The sequence below is a fragment of the Heptranchias perlo genome, chromosome 26 (genome assembly GCF_035084215.1).
Source record: "Heptranchias perlo isolate sHepPer1 chromosome 26, sHepPer1.hap1, whole genome shotgun sequence".
NCBI lineage: Eukaryota > Metazoa > Chordata > Chondrichthyes > Hexanchiformes > Hexanchidae > Heptranchias > Heptranchias perlo.
In genome coordinates, this window is record NC_090350.1 from 5,056,783 (window position 1) to 5,076,487 (window position 19,705).

Below are 19,705 nucleotides of genomic sequence, written 5' to 3' on the forward strand. Positions count from 1 at the left end.
GACTCCCGGGGGAGAGACTACACTGTTAACAGCAGACTCCTGGGGGAGAGACTACACTGTTAACAGAAACTCCTGGGGGAGAGACTACACTGTTAACAGAAACTCCCGGGGGAGAGACTACACTGTTAACAGAAACTCCCGGGGGAGAGACTACACTGTTAACAGCAGACTCCCGGGGGAGAGACGACACTGTTAACAGAAACTCCTGGGGGAGAGACTACACTGTTAACAGAAACTCCCGGGGGAGAGACTACACTGTTAACAGAAACTCCCGGGGGAGAGACTACACTGTTAACAGCAGACTCCCGGGGGAGAGACTACACTGTTAACAGCAGACTCCCGGGGGAGAGACCACACTGTTAACAGAAACTCCCGGGGGAGAGACTACACTGTTAACAGCAGACTCCCGGGGGAGAGACTACACTGTTAACAGCAGACTCCCGGGGGAGAGACTACACTGTTAACAGCAGACTCCCGGGGGAGAGACTACACTGTTAACAGAAACTCCTGGGGGAGAGACTACACTGTTAACAGCAGACTCCCGGGGGAGAGACTACACTGTTAACAGCAGACTCCCGGGGGAGAGACTACACTGTTAACAGCAGACTCCCGGGGGAGAGACTACACTGTTAACAGAAACTCCCGGGGGAGAGACTACACTGTTAACAGCAGACTCCTGGGGGAGAGACTACACTGTTAACAGAAACTCCTGGGGGAGAGACTACACTGTTAACAGAAACTCCTGGGGGAGAGACTACACTGTTAACAGCAGACTCCCGGGGGAGAGACTACACTGTTAACAGAAACTCCCGGGGGAGAGACTATACTGTTAACAGAAACTCCTGGGGGAGAGACTACACTGTTAACAGCAGACTCCTGGGGGAGAGACTACACTGTTAACAGAAACTCCTGGGGGAGAGACTACACTGTTAACAGCAGACTCCTGGGGGAGAGACTACACTGTTAACAGAAACTCCCGGGGGAGAGACTACACTGTTAACAGAAACTCCTGGGGGAGAGACTACACTGTTAACAGAAACTCCCGGGGGAGAGACTACACTGTTAACAGCAGACCCCCGGGGGAGAGACTACACTGTTAACAGCAGACTCCCGGGGGAGAGACTACACTGTTAACAGCAGACTCCTGGGGGAGAGACTACACTGTTAACAGCAGACTCCCGGGGGAGAGACTACACTGTTAACAGCAGACTCCCGGGGGAGAGACTACACTGTTAACAGCAGACTCCTGGGGGAGAGACTACACTGTTAACAGCAGACTCCCGGGGGAGAGACTACACTGTTAACAGCAGACTCCCGGGGGAGAGACTACACTGTTAACAGAAACTCCCGGGGGAGAGACTACACTGTTAACAGAAACTCCTGGGGGAGAGACTACACTGTTAACAGCAGACTCCCGGGGGAGAGACTACACTGTTAACAGCAGACTCCCGGGGGAGAGACTGCACTGTTAACAGAAACTCCCGGGGGAGAGACTACACTGTTAACAGCAGACTCCCGGGGGAGAGACTACACTGTTAACAGAAACTCCCGGGGGAGAGACTACACTGTTAACAGAAACTCCCGGGGGAGAGACTACACTGTTAACAGAAACTCCTGGGGGAGAGACGACACTGTTAACAGCAGACTCCCGGGGGAGAGACTACACTGTTAACAGAAACTCCCGGGGGAGAGACTACACTGTTAACAGCAGACTCCCGGGGGAGAGACTGCACTGTTAACAGAAACTCCTGGGGGAGAGACTACACTGTTAACAGCAGACTCCCGGGGGAGAGACTACACTGTTAACAGCAGACTCCCGGGGGAGAGACTACACTGTTAACAGCAGACTCCCGGGGGAGAGACTACACTGTTAACAGAAACTCCCGGGGGAGAGACTACACTGTTAACAGCAGACTCCTGGGGGAGAGACTACACTGTTAACAGAAACTCCTGGGGGAGAGACTACACTGTTAACAGAAACTCCTGGGGGAGAGACTACACTGTTAACAGAAACTCCCGGGGGAGAGACTACACTGTTAACAGCAGACTCCCGGGGGAGAGACTACACTGTTAACAGAAACTCCTGGGGGAGAGACTACACTGTTAACAGAAACTCCCGGGGGAGAGACTACACTGTTAACAGAAACTCCCGGGGGAGAGACTACACTGTGAACAGAAACTCCTGGGGGAGAGACTACACTGTTAACAGAAACTCCTGGGGGAGAGACTACACTGTGAACAGAAACTCCTGGGGGAGAGACTACACTGTGAACAGAAACTCCCGGGGGAGAGACTACACTGTGAACAGAAACTCCTGGGGGAGAGACTACACTTTTAACAGAAACTCCTGGGGTGGCAGAGAAACTAATACAAGCCCAAAATGCAGGAGGCTTCACCATGGATGCTGACCTGTGAGCTCGGTGGGGAGTGACCTCTTCACTGGGCCAAGGGTTTTTCCAGTGGACGATGAGCTTCCCTTGTCTCTGGATTCTATTCTCTCCCACCAGTTTACCAATCGTAACTTCACGTTCCACAGTGTGCGTCTCCCTCACATCACTGCATTCATCTCATCTCATCTCCCAACATCTTCCATAACCGGATCCACACAGATCAGCGTTCACCCACTTACACTGCTGCTAATTACACTAACCAAAGATGCAGAAACACAACGAGAGCAGCCGCCATCTTAACTACATTTTTATTTTGACATTTATAATAGAAATAGATGTTTCTCTTTCTGTAAGATCAAGTTTGTTAATGGAGAGGTGGCAAAAATATATAAACCGAGCAACAATGAAGATAAGGTGGATATGCACTGGGAAAATCAGAGTCCAAATCTCACTCCCTCTGTAATCCGGAATTTGAACCACACTCTCACACAGATAGCACTGACTTGTCATAGAATCAAACAGCATCAAAGGAGGCCATTCGGCCCATCAAGCCTGTGCTGGCTCTTTGAAAGAGCTATCCAATTAGTCCCACTCCTCTGCTCTTTCCCCATAGCCCTGCAAATGTTTCCCTTCCGGTATTTATCCAATTCCCTTTTGAAAGTTTTATTTGAATCTGCTTCCACCGCTCTTTTCTGCTCTAAGGAGAACAACCCCAGCTTCTCCAGTCTCTCCACATAACTGAAGTCCCCCATCTCTGGGACCATTCTACTGTGTGCTCCTCTTCAGCCTGAATCTGGTGCTAACTGATGCTGTCAGCCAGTCTGAGGAGGGCACACAGGAACAGGAGGAGGCCATTCAGCCCCTCGAGCCTGTTCCGCCATTCAATGGCTGATCTGTGCCTGAACTGCATTTACTGGCCTTTGCTCCATATCCCTTGATACCCTTACCAAAAAAAATCTATCCATCTCAGTCTTGTAAATTTCAATTGACCCCCCCAGCATCCACAGTCTTTTGGGGGAGTGAGTTCCAGATTTCTACTGCCCTTTGTGTGAAAAAATGCTTCCTGATTTCACTCCTAAATGACCTAGCTCTAATTTTAAGATTGTGCAGAAAGAAGTGAATGGATTTGTGGATTTTGTAATTGTGCACCCGTGTAAATCAGAGCTTCCCCTGAATCTGTAAAAATATTCATAAATTGTGTACACACGTGTACACATGCAGCTAATTATAGGGTCCACTTCTCAGTGTAAAATGGTACATATCAAACGCCAAAAGTATGGTAATTGTGCACAAGTGTGAAAACAGTGCAAATTCCAGATTTTAACCTGAAGCTCCGCCCCCAGAAGTGGGATTCCGTAGGAGGGAGTGAGTATTCGGAGACCATCGCTCTTTCCCAGCATTCCTTGTGGTTTTGTGCCATGCCCCTAAAGCAGGTCACCAATAAGAATCTCGCATCTCCCAACTAAAGCACCCGGGGAGGCGGGGTCTATAAACGTGACACCTCCGGTTCTCAGGGGGTCTATACACGTGACACCTCCGGTTCTCAGGGGGTCTACACACGTGACACCTCCGGTTCTCAGGGGGTCTACACACGTGACACCTCCGGTTCTCGGGGGTCTACACACGTGGCACCTCCGGTTCTCGGGGGTCTACACACGTGACACCTCCGGTTCTCGGGGGGTCTACACACGTGACACCTCCGGTTCTCGGGGGGGTCTGTACACGTGGCACCTCCGGTTCTCGGGGGTCTACACACGTGACACCTCCGGTTCTCGGGGGGTCTACACACGTGACACCTCCGGTTCTCGGGGGTCTATACACGTGACACCTCCGGTTCTCAGGGGTCTACACACGTGACACCTCCGGTTCTCGGGGGGGGTCTGTACACGTGACACCTCCGGTTCTCAGGGGTCTATATACGTGACATCTCCGGTTCTCAGGGGGTCTACACACGTGACACCTCCGGTTCTCGGGGGGGGGTCTGTACACGTGGCACCTCCGGTTCTCAGGGGGTCTATACACGTGACACCTCGGTTCTCGGGGGGTCTACACACGTGGCACCTCCGGTTCTCAGGGGTCTACACACGTGACACCTCCGGTTCTCGGGGTCTACACACGTGACACCTCCGGTTCTCGGGGGGTCTACACACGTGGCACCTCCGGTTCTCAGGGGTCTACACACGTGACACCTCCGGTTCTCAGGGGTCTACACACGTGACACCTCCGGTTCTCGGGGGGGTCTACACACGTGACACCTCCGGTTCTCAGGGGTCTACACACGTGACACCTCGGTTCTCAGGGGGTCTACACACGTGGCACCTCCGGTTCTCGGGGGGGTCTGTACACGTGACACCTCCGGTTCTCGGGGGGGTCTGTACACGTGACACCTCCGGTTCTCACAGATGGTGGGCCACTAATGACTGACAGAACTTCCTCTCCTATATTGGTGTGCTGGTTGTCAGTTGCCAGGGTTACCGGTGACACTCTCCTGTTGCGCCAGCTGGGTGCGATGCCCATTGATTCACATCTTGTTGTTCATTATGGCGGTGTTAAAGGGTTCCTTGGAGTGTGTCCATGAAGATGTGAACTCCTCTCACTAGCAGTAACATTGTCTGGCTAACGCACAAGCTTTATCCTGACGCGTGATGTCAGGCATTACCTGTGGTGCTGATGAAGATGCGTTTAACACTGTTTCTGTTTTGAAAACTGAGAGCTGTGCAGACTGAGGAAAAGGGGGTAACTTTATGACGGAGGCTCCTCCAAACTGGGGTTCTTTCCCTGTCCCTTAGGCCACAGCTAGGTTGCTGGGCGTCTCATTTGCGGTGCATGTCCTCCATGGTCACTCGTCCCCAGCTACCGAGGATGAAGGTTTCGATGTCGCACTCGTTCTCACCTCGAGCTATCTTGAAGTATCCGTTCTCACCCCAGCTCCTCCCCCAGGAGTTGGCAGCAATCTGGAAGAGGGAGGACGAGGAAGTGGTGAGAGGGAAGAAGAAATTACCAATGAATGTTCCATAATCACAATTGGTGGCAGCTCCTCTTATCCCCCACCCTGCAAACTATCCTTTCCTACCTCATGTTTGGGGGGGGGGGTCCAAAGGAGGCCAGATATGGTACTGAATCATGCAGGCCAGGGAGGCCCCTGGTCGGGTTTGCTCTGTGCTGCGATGGATGTTCTCGACCAGGGGTGGCAGGGGTGGGGGGACTACAACTGGCCTCAGTATCCCTGGGCCTGGGAGAGGACAAAGACCGACATGAGGTTCCAGTCACTGTTATCGTCAGCTGGGCCCTGCTTCCATGTGGGCGCCAAGTGAGGACAAAGCCAGCACAGCTCTGACATCTCACACAACCTGCCCACACTCACACGTGACGAACGATACCGGGGCTAAAAGGGTTAAATTATCAGGACAGGTTGCATGAACTAGGCTTGTCCCTAGACCCTTGAGTATAGAAGATTAAGGGGTGACTTAATTGAGGTGTTTGAGATGATTAAAGGATTTGATAGGGTAGAGAGAGGGAAACTATTTCCTCTGGTCAGGGGGGAGTCCAGAACAAGGGGGCAGAATTTTAAAATTAGAGCCAGGCCGTTCAGGGGTGATCTCAGGAAACATTTCTTCACACAAAGGGGCGTGGAAATCTGGAACTCTCTCCCCCAAAAAACTGTTGAGGCCGGGGGTCAATTGAAAATTTCAAAACTGAGATTGGTAGATTTTTGTTGGGTATTAAGGGTTATGGAACCAAGGCGGGTAAATGGAGTTAAGATGCAGATCAGCCATGATCTAATTGAATGGCGTAACAGGCTCGAGGGGCTGAATGGCCTCCTCCTGTTCCTATGCTCCTTTGAATGGTTATTTGGTTGAGTTGCCAGACGGCAGGACCCATGGAGCCGGCCCCAGCAACAGTCAGAAGGTGAGAGAAACACGTTCCAAACATGGCTCCACAGGTGGGAATCGGAGGCTTCAGGGGGTGTCAACCACAGGAGCACATGGATTACATACTGACACCCAGCTGGACCTCCTCACCTTACCTTCTGAGAGTTAAAGCTGTACGTTGGGACAGTGTAGAGGGAGCTTTACTCTGTATCTAACCCATGCTGTCCCTGTCCTGGGAGTGTTTGATGGGACAGTGTAGAGGGAGCTTTACTCTGTATCTAACCCATGCTGTACCTGCCCTGGGAGTGTTTGATGGGACAGTGTAGAGGGAGCTTTACTCTGTATCTAACCCGTGCTGTCCCTGTCCTGGGAGTGTTTGATGGGACAGTGTAGAGGGAGCTTTACTCTGTATCTAACCCTGTACCTGCCCTGGGAGTGTTTGATGGGACAGTGTAGAGGGAGCTTTACTCTGTATCTAACCCGTGCTGTCCCTGTCCTAGGAGTGTTTGATGGGACAGTATAGAGGGAGCTTTACTCTGTATCTAACCCTGTCCCTGCCCTGGGAGTGTTTGATGGGACAGTATAGAGGGAGCTTTACTCTGTATCTAACCCGTGCTGTCCCTGTCCTGGGAGTGTTTGATGGGACAGTATAGAGGGAGCTTTACTCTGTATCTAACCCGCTCTGTGCCATTCCCCAGCACATTCCCATGTGATCATCAGCATAAAAACCAAAAAAAGCTCCCTGTGTGTTGTCTGGTTCTGATTGGTACGTACCCAGTATTGGCGAATCTGTCCGTCATATCCTTGCTCTTCTCCCCATCTACAAACAACCAAACACAAAGAGTCTTCTGATTAGAATATAGTTTGAACATCCTGAGTTGTTAGTCAGAAATAATATTCCTTTCACAAGTTCATTGCCTCTGGAACATTGCACCAGATCAGGTGGTCAGCAGCTGTGTGAGATGAGCTGCGCTGGCTCCCTCCTGGTGGGTGATGGGCTCGGGGTCACGGGTTCAATCCCTGGACCGAGCGAGATAGTCTCAGCTAGGCCGGTGTTGGGGGACTGCAGTCCACCCAGGCTGGGAAGAGGAACAATCAGCCAGGCTGCTCATTCCTCATTGCTGTCCAGGAGCAAGGATGTCTTACTGCAGTTATACAGGGGCTTGGTGAGACCACACCTCGAGTATTGTGTGCAGTTTTGGTGGTCTTACCTATGAAAGGATATACTTGCCATAGAGGGAGTGCAGCGAAGGTTCACCAGACTTTACTCAGCAGGCTGCTAAAAAGCCATTGAGGTTCATTGCAATTAACATTAATGAAACTCCCACCTGAGTCAGGCAGGTTTCTCGACCATCTAAAAGGGCCCAGTTAAGTTGGCGGCGGGCGGGAATCGACCGGTTACGGGATGGTAAGTCTATTGCACAACTATTTGAACTGTGCGAGAGCCCCATTCCTGCTGGGTGGGGTGGGTTAACACTCCCCCCTTTACTGCCTGGCTCACTTGGTTGAGACAAGAGAGAGTTGGTGTTACAAGTGGAGCAGTCCCCGGTGAGAATCAGGACAGGAGTGGAGAGAGCTGGGAAACATGTTGTAATTGTCCCAAATCACTGAGGGGTGACTCGATTCTGATTGTTGGGACCATCCCAGTTACCCCCACCGTCCATCCCTTTCACAAGGTAGACACGAGTGTGACATTCTCGCGGGGGATTGAGAATCAGGCAGCTCGAAGTTTACACACTCAAATCCTTTCTCCTTTGGCTCCCCGAATGACTGAAAAACCTTCTTGTGTTCTTGGAAAGAGACAATTTGTTGAGCTATCGAAGGGCTGCACATCTTAGAGTCTGGGCCCAATCGTCCCCAGCCTCAAACGTTAAGTCATAAGCTCCGTGTCCAGGTTCTTTGTGAGTTAAGAGAAAGGATGGACTTGCCCTTCCTTTGCTGGCCAAGTTCACTTCACTTTCCGCCCAGGGACAACAGCTGCAAAAGGCAACGCCCAGCCTTAGGCCACTGTGCAGATTCCATCCAGGAATCCCAAACAATACAGGGACAAGTTCAACACTGCGAGTACTTCCGGCAGATATCTGGACAGGATTCCACCTGAACACTGATAAACTCGCTGTCAGGGGCCAGCCAAGGCGTGAGTCACCAATTGTGATTGGAGTGTTTCCTCGGGCTACAGATAGCATTCTCCACATATTTATCAAATTACATTTCATAAACAGAACACACATTCTATTCTTGTTGCATCTCTTTAAATACACACCAGCTCTTGGCCTGGACACTCTGCTGATAATGAAACACGTGTGGGGAAATCACTTTGCCAACTTTACTCACAAACTGTGTAGTCTTTTCCCTGCCAGTATCTGCAGTTAATAGGACAGAGAGGCACAGTGAGGCCAGGCACCTATCGCAGTGCCACAGACAACAGCGTCCCAGTCTGTGCCAGTGATTACACAGATACCAGATACAAAACAAAACAGGGGAACTGGAGGCAATAATTCACAGCGAGGAGCCAGATGTCATTGGGATAATTGAAAGATGGCAACATAAAGAACAGGACTGGCAGTTAAATACTGCAGGATATAATGCATTTAGAAAAGATAGGGAAGGAAGAAGGGGGGTGGGTAGCTGTACTAATTAGAGTCAACATAATGGCAGTAGAGAAAAGGGTAATAAGTAATATTAAGATAGGAACATCTAAATGGAGGAGGCCATTTAGCCCCTCGAGCCTGTTCCACCATTCAATGAGATCATGGCTGATCTGTGACCTAACTCCAAATACCCGCCTCAGCCCCATATCCCTTAATATCTTTGGTTAACAAAAGTCTATCAATCTCAGATTTGAAATTAACAATTGAGCAAGCATCAACTGCCATGTGCAGAAGGGAGTTCCAAACTTCTACCACCCTTTCAGTGAAGAAGTGTTTCCTAACTTCACTCCTGAAAGTCCTGGCTCTCATTTTTAGGCTATGTCCCCTCGTCCTAAACTCCCCAACCAGCAGAAATAATTTCTCTCTATTTACCCTATCAGTTCCCATTAATATCTTGAAAACTTTGATCAAATCACTTCTTAATCTTCTAAATTCCAGGCAATACATCCCTAGTTTGTGTAATCTCTCCTCGTAATTTAACCCTTGGAGTCCAGGTATCATTCTCGTAAATCTACACTGCACTCCCTCCAAGGCCAATATATCCTTCCTAAGGTGCAGTGCCCATTAGTGAACATAGTACTCCAGGTAAGGTCTAACCAGAGCTTTGTATAACTGTAGCATAAGGTAGAAACAGAATCCATACGGATTGAGACAAAGGATAAGAAGGGATCAATCACGTTAATAGGGATATTCTACAGACCACCTAATAGTGCAAGGGAAGTGGAGGATGAAATATGTAGACAAATCTATGAAATGAGTAAAAACATCGAATAATAATCATGGGAGATTTTAAATACCCTCAAATAAACTGACAAGAGGTAGGGAAAGGGGAAAAGGGAATGGGGTTTTCACAGTGTGTATAGGACTCCTTTCTCACCCAGTATGTGAGAAGCCCAACAGATAAGAGAAGTAAACGTAGGGGAACATCTAGGCAACAGTGATCAAAACATAATAGGGTTTAAAGCAATGATTGAGAAAGGCATAAGTAAGACAAAGACCAAACTAATAGATTGGAGGCAGTAATAATTATGGGGATGAGAATGGAACCAGGGAAGGTAAACTGGAAAAAAATGTTGACAGGAAAAGAGATAGAGCAGCAGTGGGAAATATTTAAAACGGTGATCAATAGAGTTCAGGAAAAATATATTCCTCGAAAAAACAAGAACAAACTAGCCAATAATGAAGCACCACAGATGAATAAAGAGATAAGGGTAAAATTAAAACTAATGAAACAGGCTTACACTAAGTACATAGACAATAAAGGAGAGGATAACAAAGGGGAATAGGAAGAGGTTAGAAAAGAAGTCAAAAAAACAATTCGGAAAGTGAAGAGGAACTAAGATTAAATTATCAAGGAATATAAAAAGAAATAGTAAAGTATTCTACAAACACATAAATAACAAAAAAAAAAATCAGGATAGGGAGAGGGCCACTGAGGGATACACAAGGTAAACTCACAGGTAACGACAGCGAAATAGCAGAACTATTGAACAATTACTTTGTCTCAGTATTTACCAGGGAGACTAGCAAGGTGAGCAGGACATTAGAAGAGGAGATCAAAAAAGTATAAAGACATTTAAGATAGAAAGGAAGGAGATAATTGATAAAGTAATCAAACGTAGAGAGGATAAAACCCCTGGTAATATTCACGGCATCCGTGAATATTAAAAGAAGTTAGGGAGGAGATAACAGAGGCACTATTACATATATATAAAAAATCATTAGAAAATGGAATAAGAACATAAGAAGTAGGAGCAGGAGTGGGCCATCCGGCCCCTCGAGTCTGCTCCGCCATTCAACAAGATCATGGCTGATCTTCTACCTTGGACACCATTTTCCTGCACTATCCCCATATCCCTTGATGCCTTTAATATCGAGAAATCTATCGATCTCTGTTTTGAATGTACTCAATGACTGAGCCTCCACAGCCATCTGGGTAGAGAATTCTAAAGATTCACCACCCTCTGAGTGAAGAAATTTCTCCTCATCTCAGTCCTAAATGGCCGACCCCTTATTCTGAGACTGTGACCCCTGGTTCTCGATTCCCCAGCCAGGGGAAACATCCTCCTTGCATCTACCCTGTCGAACCCTGTAAGAATTTTGTATGTTTCAACGAGATCACCTCTTGTTCTTCTAAACTCTAGAGAGAACAGGCCTAGTCACTCAATCTCTCCTCATACGACAATCTCTCCTCATACGACAATCTCGCCATCCAAGGAATCAGTCTGTTGAACCTTCGTTGCACTCCCTCTATGGCGAGTATATCCTTTCTTAAGTAAGGAGACCAAAATTGTACACAATACTCCAGGTGTGGTCTCACCAAGGCCCTATATAATTGCAGTAAGACATCTTTACTCCTGTACTCAAATCCTCTTGTAATAAAGGCCAATATACCATTTGCCTTCCTAATTGCTTGCTGCATCTGCATGTTAGCTTTCAGCGATTCATGTACAAGGACACCCAGGTCCCTTTGAATATCAACATTTCCCAATCTATCACCATTTAAAAAATACTCTGCATTTCTGTTTTTCCTACCAAAATGGATAACTTCACATTTTTTCACATTATATTCCATCTGCCATGTTCTTGTCCACTCACTTAGCCTGTCTATATCCCCTTGAAGCCTCTTTGCATCCTCCTCACAACTCACATTCCCATCTAGTTTTGTGTCATCAGCAAAGTTGGAAATATTACATTTGGTCCCCTCATCCAAATCATTGAAATAGATTGTGAATAGCTGGGGCCCAAGCACTGATCCCTGCGGTACCCCACTAGTCACAGTCTGCCAACCTGAAAAAGACCCGTTTATTCCTACTCTCTATTTTCTGTCTGTTAACCAATTCTCAATCCATCCCAGTATATTACCCCCAATTCCATGTGCTCTAACTTTGTTCACCAAACTCCTGTGTGTGACCTTATCGAAAGCCTTCTGAAAGTCCAAACACACCACATCCACTGGATCCCCCTCATCTATTCTACTAGTTACATCCTCAAAGAACTCTAATAGGTTGTCAAACATGATTTCCCTTTCATAAATCCATATTGACTCTGCCAAATCCTATTATTATTTTCACATCCTTTTATAATAGATTCTAGCATTTTCCCTACTACTGATGTCAGTTTAACAGGTCTGTAGTTCCCTGTTTTTTCTCTCCCTCCTTTCTTAAATAGTGGGGTTACATTTGCCACCCTCCAATCTGCAGGAACTGTTCCAGAATCTATAGAATTTTGGAAGATGACAACTAATGCATCCACTATCTCTATAGCCACCTCTTTCAAAACCCTGGGATGTAGATCATCAGGTCCTTGGGATTTATCGACTTTCAATCCCATTAATTTCCCTAGTACTATTTTTTTACTAATTCTAATTTCTTTCAGTTCCTCATTCTCACCAGACCCTTGGTTCTCTAATATTTCTGGGAGGTTTTTTGTGTCGTCTTCAGTAAAGACAGACACAAAATATTTGTTTAATTTCTCTGCCATTTCTTTATTCCTCATTATAAATTCTCCCATCTCTGTCTGTAAGGGACCCACATTTGCCTTCACCAGTCTTTTCCTTTTTACATACCTATAGAAGCTTTTACAGTCCTTTTTTATGTTTCTCGCTAGTTTAATCCCATATTCTATTTTCCCAGTATTGCCAGAGGGCTGGCAGATAGTTAATGTGATTCCCATATCTAAAAAGGGAGAGAGAATGAGTCCAGGGAACTATAGACCAGTTAGCTTAATGTCGGTGGGAGGAAAGATAATGGAATCTTTACTCAAAGATGTAATTGAAAAACATCTAGAAACCGAAAATATAATAAAGAATAATCAGCACGGATTTCAGAAGGAAAAGTTGTGCTTGACCAACCTTATTGAATTCTTTGAAGAAGTAACAGAAAGAGTAGACAAGGGTAATGTAGTAGATGTAATATATTTGGATTTTCAAAAGGCCTTCGATAAGGTACAAAGGTCAGAGCATGTGGAATCAGAGGACAGTAACAGAATGGATAGAAAGCTGGCTACAAAACAGAAAACAGAGAGTAGGGGTTAAAGGTAGTTACTCAGAATGGCAAAAGGTGGGAATTGGTGTTCCACAAGGATCGGTGCTGGGACGGTGTTGTTCACAACTTACATCAATGATTTGGAGATGAGAATCGGAAGTACAATTTCAAAATTTGCAGATAACACGAAATTGGGGGGTGTCGTTAATACAAATGCAAAAAAGGTTCACAGAAAAGATTCACCAGAACTGAGAGGAATCACTTATCAGGAAAGAGTGAACAGGCTGTGCCTCTTTTATCTAGAAGGGGTGACCTGATAGAGGTCTTTTAAATGATGAAGGGGTTTGAGAGGGTAGATGTAGAATGCATTAAAATGCAAGAAGATATTCATAAACTCACAGAATAAGCGTGTATTTGGCTAATGAATTTCAATATAGATAAGTGTGAGGTGGTGCATTTTGGTAGGAAGAATAAGGAGGTCTCATACTGATTGGATAATAAGGGTCTAAATGGAGTAGAGGAACAAAGGGATCGGGGGGTACAGATACACAGATCACTAAAAGTAGCAACGCAGGTTAATAAGGCCATAAAAAAGGCAAATCAAGTATTGGAGTTCATTTATAGAGGGATAGAACGGAAAAGCAGAGAAGTTATGTTAAACTTGTATAGAACCTTGCTTAAACCACACTTGGAGTATTGTGAACAGTTCTGGTCTCCATATTCTATAAAGGATATAGAGGCATTGGAGAAGGTGCAAAAAAGATTCACAAGGATGATACCAGAACTGAGAGGATATGCTTATCAGCAAAGACTAAACAGGCTGGGGCTTTTTTCTCTGGAAAAGAGAAGACTGAGGGGTGACCTGATAGAGGTCTTTAAGATTATGAAAGGATTTGATAGGGTAAACGTAGAGAAAATGTTTCCAATTGTGGGGGAGACCAGAACTGGAGGTGATAAATATAAAATAGTCACTAATAAATCCAATAGGGAATTCAGGAGAAACTTCAGGAGAAGGCAATGACCACCTCCAACAAGAGAGAGTCTAACCACCTCCCCTTGACATTCAACGGTATTACCATCGCCGAATCCCCCACCATCAACATCCTGAGGGTCACCATTGACCAGAAACTTAACTGGACAAGCCATATAAATACTGTGCCTACAAGAGCAGGTCAGAGGCTGGGTATTCTGTGGTGAGTGATTCAATTCCTGACTCCCCAAAGCCTCTCCTCCACTTACAATATAAACTAATGGGCACAATTGTAAAAGGGGTACAGGAACAGGGAGATCTGAGGGTATATGTGCACAAATTGCTGAAGGTGGCAGGGCAGGTTGAGAAAGCGGTAAAAAAAGTATATGGGATCCTGGGCTTTATAAATAGAGGCATTGAGTACAAAAGCAATTAAGTCATGATGAACCTTTATAAAACACTGGTTCGGCCACAACTGGAGTATTGTGTCCAGTTCTGGGTGTCGCACTTTAGGAGGGCGCAGAGGAGATTTACTAGAATGATTCCAGGGATGAGGGACTTCAGTTACGTGGATAAATTGGAGAAGCTGGGGTTGTTCTCCTTGGAACAGTGAAGGTTGAGAGGAGATTTGATAGAGGTATTCAAAATCATGATGGGTCTAGACAGAGTGAATAGAGAGTTCCCAGGAAAAACTTTTTTACACAGCGAGTGGTTAGGATCTGGGATGCACTGCCCGAGGGGGTGGTGGAGGCAGATTCAATCATGGCCTTCAAAAGGGAATTGGATAAGTACTTGAAAGGAAAAAACTTGCAGGGCTATGGGGATAGGGCGGGGGAGTGGGACGAGCTGGATTGCTCTTGGGTAGAGCCGGCACGGACTGAATGGACTGAATGGCCTCCTTCCCTGCTGTAACCTTTCTATGATTCTAAGTCAGGAATGTGATGGAATACTCTCCACTTGCCTGGATGAGTGCAGCTCCAACAACACTCAAGAAGCTCGACACCATCCAGGACAAAGCAATTCACTTGATCGGCACCCTATCCACCACCTTAAACACCCACTCCCTTCACCACCGGCGCACCATGGCTGCAGTGTGTACCATCCACAGGATGCACTGCAGCAACTCGCCAAGGCTTCTTTGACAGCACCTCCCAAACCCGCGACCTCTACCACCAAGAAGGACAAGGGCAGCAGACACATGGGAACACCACCACCTGCACGTTCCCCTCCAAGTCACACACCACCTCGACTTGGAAATATATCGCCGTTCCTTCATTGTCGCTGGGTCAAAATCCTGGAACTCCCTTCCTAACAGCACTGTGGGAGAACCGTCACCACATGGACTGCAGCAGTTCAAGAAGGCGGCTCACCACCACCTTCTCAAGGGCAATTAGGGATGGGCAATAAATGCCGGCCTCGCCAGCGACGCCCACATCCCATGAATGAATAAAAAATATCCAAATGCAGAATGGGCTGTTTCATGTCTACCTTTGCATAAACGGCCCATAGTGCCCATTCACGATTAACTCGTTTTATACCTATAAAGATCTTTCTATAAAGTGCTCATGTCCTGGGTATTCCAATATTGGTTTAGTAAAATAATCATCCTACTTAATGAAATTTCTCCCAGCTTAAAGTGAAATTAGTCGCCGTGTACAGTATAATTACTTCTTGCTTACAGTGGAATTGTGAAAACAGATACATTGTTTAGTGCACAAGTACCAGTGACATAAGATTCAGTAATGAACGGAAAGCAGTGAGATTTTCCCGAGTATAAATATAGCAGAGCACATCTCAGCATGTCTGAAATAATCAGGGTGTCTGGGACATCTCTGGCTAAGAACTTGCTCATTAGGGGAACAGACTAGCTCGTTGCTGCAGGATTTAAAGCTCTAGCATCTGACTCAATGGCTTGAGTGCACAGCAGCAAGGTTACTGGCAAAATCATGTCCCAGATTCGCCAGCACTGCTGTGGAAGGGGTGACTGGACCAACTCAGCCCGAGGAGGAGGCCCGTTTTGGAAGAGGGTGTTGCAGATGTCCAAGGAACCACCCAGGCCCAGTGGAAGGGGCTGGTCAGGGCAGTCTGTGCCAACCGCAACATCCCAGGCACCAGCACACCGCGCCAGACATTTAACAACTATACCAGATCAGGCAAGGGATGAGCAGCCAGCCACACCTTCCTGAAATGGTCAGTACTGAGCTACTCGCCATTCACAGGGACCTCCCCCACACTGTGTTACCATGCTTCAGTTACAGGCAATGCCCAGGGAACAGCGTGGGCCCCTTTATCAATATAGGAACAGGAGGAGGCCATTCAGCCCCTCGAGCTTGTGCCGCCATTCAATTAGATCATGGCTAATCTGTATCTTATCTTATACCTTATTGCGTGTCAGCTGTGGCTCAGTGGGGAGCACACTAACCTCTCACTTTGAAGGTCGTGGATTCAAGTCCCACTCCAGAGACTTGAGCACAAAATCTATGCTGACTCTCCCAGTGCAGTACTGTTGGAGGGCTGTCTTTTGGATGAGACATTAAACTAATACCCCACCTGCCCTCTCAGGTGGATGTGAAAGATCCCATGGCACTATTTTGAAGAAGAGCAGGGAGTTCTCTCTGGTGTCCTGGCCAATATTTATCCCTCAATCAACATCATTAAAACAGATTGGTCAGTTATCTCATTGCTGTTTGTGGGATCTTGCTGTGCGCAAATTGGCTGCCGTGTTTCCTACATTACAACAGTGACTACACTTCAAAAATACTTCATTTGCTGTAAAGTGCTTTGGGACATCCTGAGGTCATGAAAGGTGCTATATAAATGCAAGTCTTTCTTTTTTCTTTTAATTCCATCTGGCCTTTACACCCACAGCCTTCACCCCATTTCCTTCTCTCACTGCCCGACAAGCATTCACCCCACTAAAAAACTCATATGGTAAGTAATTGCTTGGTGCTTGCACCAGTCAGCACCCTAATTATGAACTGCACACCACACAGAGCACACACACACACACCCCACACAGAGCGCACAGAGCACACACACACACAGAGCACACACACACACAGAGCACACACACACACAGAACACACACACACACACAGAACACACACCACACAGAGCACACACACACACCCCACACAGAGCGCACAGAGCACACACACACACAGAACACACACACACACAGAACACACACACACACACACACAGAGAACACACCCCACACAGAGCGCACAGAGCACACACACACACAGAACACACACACACCCCACACAGAGCACACACACACACCCCACACAGAGCACACACACACACACCACACACAGAACACACACACACCCCACACAGAGCACACACACACACACAGAACACACACCACACAGAGCACACACACACACCCCACACAGAGCACACACACACACCCCACACAGAGCACACACACACACACCACACACAGAACACACACACACCCCACACAGAGCACACACACACACCCCACACAGGGCACACACACACACCCCACACAGAGCACACACACACACCCCACACAGAGCACACACACACACACCACACACAGAACACACACACACCCCACACAGAGCACACACACACACCCCACACAGAGCACACACACACACCCCACACAGGGCACACACACACACCCCACACAGGGCACACACACACACCCCACACAGAGCACACACACACACACCACACACAGAGCGCACAGAGCACACACACACACACACAGAACACACACACACACACACAGAACACACACACACACACAGAACACACACAGAACACACACACAGAACACACACAGAACACACACACACCCCACACACAGAACACACACACACACACACACACACAGAACACACACACACACACACACACACACAGAACACACACACACACACACACACGCACAGAACACACACACACACACAGAACACACACACACACACACACACAGAACACACACACACACACACACAGAACACACACACACACACAGAACACACACACACACACAGAACACACACACACACACACACACACACAGAACACACACACACACACAGAACACACACACACACAGAACACACACACACACAGAACACACACACACACACACACACACAGAACACACACACACACAGAACACACACACACACACACACAGAACACACACACACACACACACAGAACACACACACACACACACACAGAACACACACACACACACACACAGAACACACACACACACAGAACACACACACACACACACACAGAACACACACACACACACACACACACAGAACACACACACACACACCCACACACAGAGCACCCCCACCCCCACACAGAGCACACACACACCCACACAGAGCACATACATAAACACAACCCCCCAAACACAGCACGCACACACACACACACCCTCACACACAAACACACAAAGCACCAGGACACACACAGCCGCAGGACATTGCTGCAGGAGTTCCTCAGGGCAGTGTCCTAGGCCCAACCATCTTCAGCTGCTTCATCAATGACCTTCCCTCCATCATAAGGTCAGAAATGGGGATGTTCGCTGATGATTGCACAGTGTTCAGTTCCATTCGCAACCCCTCAGACAATGAAGCAGTCCGAGCCCGCATGCAGCAAGACCTGGACAACATCCAGGCTTGGGCTCATAAGTGGCAAGTAACATTCGCGCCAGACAAGTGCCAGGCAATGACCATCTCCAACAAGAGAGAGTCTAACCACCTCCCCTCGACATTCAACAGCATTACCATCGCCGAATCTCCCACCATCAACATCCTGGGGGTCACCATTGACCAGAAACTTAACTGGACCAGCCATATAAATACTGTGGCTACAAGAGCAGGTCAGAGTGACTCACCTCCTGACTCCCCAAAGCCTTTCCACCATCTACAAGGCACAAGTCAGGAGTGTGATGGAATACTCTCCACTTGCCTGGATGAGTGCAGCTCCAACAACACTCAAGAAGCTCGACACAATCCAGGACAAAACAGCCCGCTTGATTGGCACCCCATCCATCACCCTAAACATTCACTCCCTTCACCACCGGCGCACTGTGGCTGCAGTGTGCACCATCCACAGGATGCACTGCAGCAACTCGCCAAGGCTTCTTCGACAGCACCTCCCAAACCCGTGACCTCCACCACCTAGAAGGACAAGAGTAGCAGGCGCATGGGAACAACACCACCTGCACGTTCCCCTCCAAGTCACACACCATCCCGACTTGGGAATATATCGCCGTTCCTTCATCGTCGCTGGGTCAAAATCCTGGAACTCCCTTCCTAACAGCACTGTGGGAGAACCGTCACCACACAGACTGCAGCGGTTCAAGAAGGCGGCTCACCACCACCTTCTCAAGGGCAATTAGGGATGGGCAATAAATGCCGGCATTGCCAGCGATGCCCACATCCCATGAACGAATAAAAAAAAAGCACGCAGACACACACACTCTTTCACACACACACACACACAGCACACGCACACACGCACACCCCTTCACACACACACACACACACACACACCGTGCCTTACATTGCCACTCATCTACTACACTTCACCCTTGCCATTAGGTCCTAACCCTTGTTGCTCTCCCTCTTTTCTCGGTCCTTCCGACGAGCCACAGACGGACGCACCTCACTTGCTCAGACCTTCTCAAACACTGGCACAGAGACCTGGACTGCGGCTGGTGCAGACAGTGGGTTAGAGGGGTGTGCACAGGGTGATTCACCCAGCACACGTGGGCAGGATCAGATGCAAGTGGAGAGTACGGCTCGGGAAATGGCTCACCATGGGC

At 47.8% G+C, this 19,705-nt stretch overlaps 1 protein-coding gene across 1 annotated transcript in view; it reads right to left on the minus strand.

Moving 5' to 3' along the window:
- Nucleotides 1–2,681: 2,681 nt before the first annotated feature.
- The window catches only part of tinagl1 (tubulointerstitial nephritis antigen-like 1), a 130,339-nt gene continuing 113,315 nt past the window's right edge, over nucleotides 2,682–19,705 (minus strand). Inside the window, exons 11-12 of the mRNA XM_068006380.1 lie at nucleotides 7,037–7,082; nucleotides 2,682–5,344 (exon numbers count right to left, since the gene is read on the minus strand). Coding sequence (XP_067862481.1) covers nucleotides 5,204–5,344; nucleotides 7,037–7,082 — 187 coding nt within the window. The 3' untranslated portion in view covers nucleotides 2,682–5,203. The remainder of the gene's footprint in view (nucleotides 5,345–7,036; nucleotides 7,083–19,705) is intronic.